The 8,502-nt window shown below is 35.2% G+C and overlaps 2 protein-coding genes across 4 annotated transcripts in view; both read left to right on the plus strand.

The window, feature by feature from the left end:
- Positions 1-3,678, plus strand: part of LOC102602497 (uncharacterized) — a 5,320-nt gene extending 1,642 nt beyond the window's left edge. For 2 of the 3 annotated variants that reach the window (XM_006348815.2, XM_006348814.2), the window contains 3 exons: positions 983-2,047; positions 2,166-2,861; positions 3,401-3,678. In XM_006348815.2, coding sequence (XP_006348877.1) covers positions 998-2,047; positions 2,166-2,861; positions 3,401-3,439 — 1,785 coding nt within the window. In that variant the 5' untranslated portion in view covers positions 983-997 and the 3' untranslated portion in view covers positions 3,440-3,678. The remainder of the gene's footprint in view (positions 1-982; positions 2,048-2,165; positions 2,862-3,400) is intronic. The other variant, XM_006348816.2, reaches the window with a different exon arrangement.
- Positions 3,679-6,494: 2,816 nt separating this feature from the next.
- On the plus strand, positions 6,495-6,836 carry LOC107060875 (glycine-rich cell wall structural protein-like). Its single transcript, XM_015309352.1, has one exon. The coding sequence runs from the start codon at positions 6,495-6,497 to the stop codon at positions 6,834-6,836; it is 342 nt and encodes a 113-aa protein (XP_015164838.1).
- Positions 6,837-8,502: the final 1,666 nt, after the last annotated feature.

The raw sequence follows: 8,502 nt of genomic DNA on the forward strand, positions 1-8,502 counted from the left end.
GTTCAAGGGAGTTCTTCTAAATCCCCCTTCCCCTGAAGATTATTGTTTTTTTTATGTATATAGACTAAATTCTTTTGGTTTTTTTGTGTGTTTATTTCTTTGAGCCTGTTTGGATGGGCTTATAACTTATGGATTTCCTTTAGTGAAAATTCTGGCTCTGTCACCGTCTAGCTGACAGGAAGATTGCACTATTTAGGTCGGGTGAGGGCAGAGTCACATGTCAATAAGTGAGATTAGTTGGTTGTGGTAGAAATTTTAAGCTAGTGGCAAAAACTCATGAACTATGTACATGACAGTTTGTGCTGTTAAGGCCCTACATGTTAGCATTCTTGTCTAACTATTGGTGCCAGCTGCAAGCACAAACTGATTGAATATGTGGGTCTTTAACAAGTATGGTGTTTGCTTTGAGATCTTATCCAATGTAAATGAATCCTGTAAAGGTTTAGACAAAATGCTTTTGCGATTAGATAATAGAGTATAGTTGTTGTTGCACTTATACTGGGTTTCGTGTTTGCCAGGACTTATTTGTTGTCAGGTTAACGACCTTTATCTACTACCCTCTCTTGACCCCACTTGTGGGACTATACTGAGTATGTTGTTGTTGTTATATCTCCGTGTAGGATAGCTATGAGATCTTGAGATCTCTAGCTTTAAAAAACCGTTAGTAAGTTTGCCATAAAATATCTAGTATTGGAATGACGGACCTAAATAGGGTGGAACAAACACAGGCTGGACTAGGGATATCGATGATTGTTGCTTTTCTTAGAGAAGAGATGGAAGTGTTCCGATTAATTCATTGATTAATATGCATTGATTAATTCATCTGGTGTTACAAGTAGTAAAGTGAAGCAGATGGTTTGAATATTATTTAATTATGAAGTATTTTGTTATTATTATGGGAAGAGTATCATTTGTTATATTGTTGGTATTGTTATATATAGCACTAGCAGTAAGTGTGACAGATTGGTGGTTATACCTGCAGAAATAAGGTGTTTCTATGTTGCTAAAGAATCTCATGGAGGACAAGCAACTGAATTTGGATCAACCGTTTCTGTCAGTAAGACGAGTCTCTCCAACAGTGACTTCTGGGAGTGATGAGACAATGAAGACTGAATATTCTCTCCCCACCGTGACTCATCCTCCTCGTTACAAATCAGAACTGAAGTCAGGCCCAGTGAGGAATCCAGGAGTCGTGCCTTTCCGCTGGGAACAGAGCCCTGGAAAACCTAAGTATGAAAGCAAACGGCAAATTCGTGCTACTGAGAAACCACCTATTGCCCCGAGACTTCCCCCAGGGAGGAAGCTGAAAGATAACCAGGATTCTGATAAAGCTCATGAAAGTCAAAATGTTAGTGAAAGCCAAATAGGAAATGCTCAACATTCCACACTGAAATACATGAATTTGGACGAAAAGGTGAAGAAGATTGAGAGTATTGACTGCTCAAAAGATATGATACAGGATATGGAAAAATGTGATTCAGAAGATGCTGATGAAGTATATATGGATGCCCCCAATACGCTTTCAAGAACTGAATCATTCTTCGTGAATTGTAGTGTAAGCGGCTTAAGTGGATTAGACGAACCAGAAGCAAAACCTTCTGGTACTTCTTTAAGAGATCCACAAGCTAGAGATTTCATGATTGATCGGTTTCTGCCAGCAGCCAAGGCCATGGCTTCAGAAAAGTCCTTAGAAATGCCTCACTATGCTCCCAGGAAGCAGCCAGCTGTTCAGGAGCAACCAAGACAACCCAAGAAGGTAGTAAATGGGGATAAGAGGCCTCAGCTGCGTTATGGACCTAGTTTTGCACTTCGTTATTCCCAATTCCATGATAATTATGAAGAAGAAAGTGATGATGATAGTTGTTATGATGGAAATCTACCTACTAAAGTTTGTGGATTATTGCCTCGTTTTTGCTTGAAAAGTTCGTTTTGTCTTATGAATCCTGTACCTGGAATGAGTGCTAGAACCAGAGTACCCATGTCTCCTGCCAGTAGAACACAGACTGGATCATCATCTACCGCTTCTTGCAGTGGATCCGAGAATGAGGTATCAATTTCCACCGTCTTTCTTCCCGTCACTTTTGTTGCTCTACTGCAGCCACTTATGTTGTGCTAACTTCCTCTCCCACATTTTCTTTATCACTTATGGTTTTAACTTATTGCAGCAGTCCAAATCTGAGTCAGTGGCTGGATTTGTCACAGTTCATGCACATGAGGACACAAATGATTGCTTTCAAGAATTATTTGAGTATCAGAACATTGCAGGTGAAGCGGATTTAACAGCTCCTCTGGCAGAGAAAACTCTGCATGTAGATATTGTACATAAGGTGGAATCTCCAATTATGAAATCACCTCCTAAAGCGGAGAGACCATTTAACTTACAGGATGAGAATCAAGATATTCTTAAAAAGATGGCAGAACAAAAGCCCTCAGTGGATTCTTCACTTAGTTATTTTCCACCATCATCAGCGGAAAAATTGAACAATGGAGGGGAAATGATGGCACTGACAGCTTCTGAACAAGCTCAAGACCATTACCAGGATGCAGTCGCCTCAGTGAAACCCAAAGATGATGTTAAACGAAGTACCAGAAAGCAAACAGTACGAAAAGAAAAGTTACAGAACTCACGCGTAGCACATTCAAAGCTTCCTGCTCCCCCTCCTTTACCAAAATCTCCATCAGATTCATGGCTTTGCCGTACTTTGCCTTCACTGTCCACGAAAAATCCATCTTCAAGATCATATGTTGGGACAGGAATAAGTCCTAACAACCAATCTTGTAAGCCACTATCTAGTGATCCCAAGTGGGAAACAATTGTTAAAACAACAAAGGAACATCAACAGCATTTGCGATATACTGAGGTAAATTCCCTCTCACACCGTGTTCAAGTTTGTGAGAGACATCTTATTTTCTTGCTGTTGTTTCTGCTGCCTCTTTTTTTTATCGCTCCTTCAACCGAGGGTCTATCGGAAACAACCTCTCTACCTTCTCAAGGTAGAGGTAAGGTTTATGTATGCTCTACCCTCCCAGGCCCCGCCTGTAGGATTACACTAGGTTTCTTGTTGTTGTACAGTGTTCAAGTTTGTGAGAGACATCTTATTTTCTTGCTGTTGTTTCTGCTGCCTCTTTTTTTTATCGCTCCTTCAACCGAGGGTCTATCGGAAACAACCTCTCTACCTTCTCAAGGTAGAGGTAAGGTTTATGTATGCTCTACCCTCCCAGACCCCGCCTGTAGGATTACACTAGGTTTCTTGTTGTTGTACAGTGTTCAAGTTTGTGCACTTCTCTTTCCAAGACCAACCCCCAAACTCGTTGACTTTGGGAGTGGCTTGGCTGATTGTCTGCTATATTTATGCGCAACCTTTTCTCTGTTTTCTAAAATTTATCTTGAATCTACCAGGAAATGATGACATTGACACCTATACCAGAAGCTCAATAGAAGACCTATCAATACAACTGGTTGCAAGATGATTGAAAATATTCAGTTTTTGTCTGATTTTACACTTCCATTTTCCAGTTTATGATGGGTTTATAAATGTAAGTTTTGTGCCCAAGTTCATATTCTGTTATTTACACCATGGAATAAAAGTCTTTGTACAGGTGTTTATAAGAGTAAACTTGGAAGTCCCCTTATATATGATTTGATTCATAATAAAAAAGCTTTCTGGTTTTTATTATGTATACATTCCATGTTTTCTGATTGATCATTACTTGTACAATTTACTCAACAATAACAACGACATATCTAGTATAGTCTCACAAAGTGGAGTCTGGAGACGATAGAGTCTACCTCAGAGATAGAGAGACTTTTTGATAGACCCTTGGTTCAAGGGGAAAAAATAGTCCAAAGTAGTCCAGATTCCAGAATACTTGTACAATCTACTACATCATGGAAAATCTATGTAATATTTCATTTGATTGATTTCTCACGTGATCACTCAACTAATAGTTAATTATCTCATAAAATCACTTTCAAGGTCATAAATATTAATTGAGTGACCATAAGAGAAATCAACTCATATTGCATAAAATTCCAATGCAGGATGACGAGTGTTTTTGGCCAAATATATCCTTAAACTATACCCCTAACTTAAATTATATCCTTAAATTACTTTTTAACAAAAAACATCCTTCAAGTATTTTAAACTTAACAACTTCCATCCTTTTGTTAAAATTTGACAAAAAAATAACAAAATAAATATGTGTAATTCATACTACTCGCAACAAAACTCCCTAAATCACCAAAGATTAAAAAAATCTCTTCATTTTGTGATACATCTAAAATATTATTGTGAATTCTTTTTGACAACAACACTTGGCATTATGTAGATCCTTTTATTAGCAACTTTGCTTTAATTTATTTTTTATTTGATTTGATATTAAAAAATTTCTAGTTGAAATATTTTTTTTCTCATTGAATCTGCAAGAAATGATGGCGTTCTGAGACTTTTACTTCCAATAATGGAGAAAAAAACTCAAGTGCCATATATGAAATTCAGAATCTTGATCACTTCAAATATCAAATTGCCCCAAAAAATTGTTGATCTAATTACATTTTGACTTTACAGAAGGTGAAGATAACGTGAAATTAAGCTCCATCTTTGTTAAGTTGGTAAAGGAAAAGAAGAGCATATCATGTCTCTTTGCAATGTGTGACCTGCACATGTTTTTGTGTAAAATCCATTAATAATTTGACAAAAAATTTAACAAAATGATGAAAGTGGTTAAGTTTTAACTACTTGGGGGATGTTTTATGTTAAGAAGGATAATTTAAGGATGTAGTTTAAGTTGAAGGTATAGTTTAGGGATGCTTTTGGCCAAAAACTCGCAGGAGGACTATCAAACTCGGACTTTGATACCGCTTTAAATGGACAATCTATCTGAGTGCACTTCGGAGGTCTTACTCTGATACCATTTTAAATGGGCATTCAACGTAGCTCAATCTTAAAAGTTAGTTCGAGAGGGAGGATTGTCTCAATACATGTAAGGTAGTCTAGACCCTTCCATCACATATAAGATATTCTTCTTTCATCACATATGTACAAGTATTTGTTTCCTTTTTCAAAACTTAATAATGACCTGAGTAGCATGGGGCACATGGAATCCCATTTGAATCAGCAAGGTTCGCCTTGCAAGACTAAATATTCCTAGATGACCGATAAAGAAGTAGTACTGTGAGGGAAGGGTGAAGAGAACCCCATCGAGGAGTGAAATAGAACATGAAACCGTAAGCTCCCAAGCAGTTTGAGGAGCCAGGGCTCTGATCATGTTCCTATTAAAGAATGAGCCAAGAAATTGTGATCTGAAACTCATAAACTACAATTTCTGACTCCACCTCTAACCGAAAGCTCCAAAAAATTTCGTCTAGTTCTTAGCAATTTCTATTCTTGAGATCCCTGACAATCTTGATGGCCAGTAGAGTTATGAAGACAATGAATTCTTTTAGAAAATTAATGGTCAGAGAATACTAGAAGAGTTGGTCAATAACAATATTAGGATCATGTAAATTGCTTATTTTCTAAAAGTAATAATATTTCTAATGAGGGAAATTATTACTTTAAAAATAAAAATAGTCCTGTGAAAATTAGAAAAAATAGTAAAGTTGTGACATGATCCTAACCAACAGTTCTAATATACTTCATTCGTTTCAAATTGTTTGTCTTAGTATACCTGGCTAAACATAACTCCAATTTTCGAATATCATTTTTCACTTTGAAAGCAAAAAATACTTTCTTTATTTTAAATTTCACAATGAAACATGGACGAATGCCTAGTTTGACTCGACACAGAATAAAATAAAGAGACTTTTGAATCTTATAATTTTAAACTAAAGATGTGTAATGTGTTGGGTTCGAAAGTGATTAAGACATCATGCGGAAGCTTATAATTGCAAATTATAGAATTGATAAATCAAATAACAAAAGTTTATACTAAAAATCAAAATATTATTATATAGAATTTGGCCAATTAGCCTACATATTAAAAACTAATAAAAAACATTAAAATTGTAGAGAGAAAATCTCCCCATAAACAAAAGTCTCTAAACGACTACATTGTGGATAATATTGTGTTATGTTATGAGAATCGGGATCTTTAATTTATAAATCTCCAAACTTTTTCTCTAAGGAAAGAATAAACCAAATATGAAAGAAAATTATATTTTCCTTTCAGAAAAAATTTAAACATTTATGGTAATACTTTGACTTTTCCTTAAGAAAAAAATAAACTTCAAATAAAGTAAAAAAATCAGGGCAAAACCCTAACATAATATACCTACATGTTCATTAATCTTGTAATCTTAAGCATATCACGTGAAATGTTGGAATTAAACTATTGCCCAAAAGGAAAGAGACATTCTTTTAAATAGACTAAAAAGGACAATAAGACAAGCAAATTAAAACGGATGGAGTAATTATTGTACTCTAGGTAGGAAATGAGTTATGAGTCCTCTATAAATGCATTCATGTTCTATAGGAGAAAGTATAAATAATATAATGGTTAGGTTCTTGGTTTCTTCTTTGAATGTTGATAACAATTCTAGTAAAGCTAGTGCTATGATTAGTTACTATGAAGTCTTGTTCTTGCTCTATGTTATCATTTTCTCTGTTTTAGTGGTGTCAATAGTAGTATTTTCATGTACTGATCATCCTGAAAATGACAAAGTATCTAAGAAGAAAAAGAAAATCAAGTCTAAGTCTATTGGTGCTAATTTTGGTGCTACTGGTGGTGTCATCATGTATGCTAGTGGTGCTGGTGGTGCTTGTGGAGGTGGTGGCGGTGGCGGTGGTGGAGGTGGTGGCTGTGGCGGTAGCGGTGGCGGAGGTGGTGGTTGCTGAGTGATTGTAAACTCTAATGTTACTCTGTTATGACTTATGAATGCATATATTATATGGGCTTAAAGTGTTTTGTCAAGTTTCCTTTTTGTTAAGCTAGTTTATATAAAAAAGCACTATATGGTTTCTTCTATCCCACAAATTAAGGGTGTCAATAGTATGGTTCAATCAGTTATTTTATAAAATTTATGTCATATTGATTATTTTAGCTTGTATAATTAAAATTAATTTTTTTGAAATTGTCTTATCATCTCGATTTCTTTTTGATAATACTACGGTGTAATCGATTTTGAGTATCTTTTTTCTTAAAAATCATGTGAGACTCGCTCGTATAACTTAGAACACGTACATCCGTAAGATTTTGACAAAAAATCTTTAGGTATTTTTACTATTTAAAAGGTGATAAATTAATACAACATGAAAGATGACAAGAATAGAGATTCATCCCCATATTTTAAACTAGTAATGTAAAAAGTTAAGCAAAGCCAAAAAAATTGGATGACACAAGTGAGAAGAAATTAATCAAGATGGGACTTAAGAACAAGTCTACTAATATTAAGAAAACTTTAAGAGTCGTTCGGTATGAGGTATAATGTATTAGGTATAATAATTTCAGGTATAAAGTACAACACTATTTTATCCTATGTTTGGTTGGAGAAATTAGATAGTCTTAGAATTACTTATCCCACCATGTATACCATAGTGATGGAATAAGTTATCCCATATGCATGGTCCCAAAATAATTAATCCTGAGATAACTTGTTCCCAACCAAACGATCTAAATTATATACGAGGACAAATATCTAATTATACCTTGTAATTTATTAGTTACTACTCAAGATGCTATAACTCATTTAGGGTTGTAAGTCATTTCCTTAACCTTCAATCCTAAGACAAATCTTTTAATACATTTTTGGAAAAATTACATAAATACACGACTCTTGATATCATAATCTCTAAAATTTCCTACCATTTTAAAAAAAGTTACAAAGTTTCCTCCCAAATACATCCCTATACAATAGAATGAAACCGTTCAAAAGGGCTACAATATCAAGCCTTACGGGGTAAGGTTAGCTGATTAGACCTGACAGGACAATCGATTATATGATGGCTCTCGTCGACTAAGATGGCAGTTCCACGAATCTCACTACACTGACCATAGTAAACTCCTTCTCATTGTACCGAAATAGAGGTCTGAGTATAACATCACATTTGACTCTTAAGGAAGGTACAACCCAACTATGAGGTACATCAACAGATGTTACAATAAAATGTGTATGACTCTTTGCTGGTAGAACCACTCTATTGTCGACTTCTAATAAACGTGATTGACCCAATTCTAAATGCATAGGCAAAGGGAACTTTCCTAAAAAGCCTAATAGCAATTAACCGCATTGGAAACGATGAACACACTCTGAAAGGAGGTTCCCTCCCAATAGATGTCTGGAGGGATATCCCCTCTCGAATACGGACATATCCCTCCCATTTAAGTGACACATATCATTTGCAACATCAAACAACCAAAGAATGAATCCGAAAGCAATGAAAAATTCAAGATTTTTGTAATTGGGAAAACTTCTAAATGTATACGATTTATGTACTTTATACGGTTTTTAATGTTTCATTATTTTTTACTTAATCTATGGAGAATATTAGTAGCTAAGTTGGT

Source organism: Solanum tuberosum, unplaced genomic scaffold (genome assembly GCF_000226075.1).
Source record: "Solanum tuberosum cultivar DM 1-3 516 R44 unplaced genomic scaffold, SolTub_3.0 scf00102, whole genome shotgun sequence".
Lineage (NCBI taxonomy): Eukaryota > Viridiplantae > Streptophyta > Magnoliopsida > Solanales > Solanaceae > Solanum > Solanum tuberosum.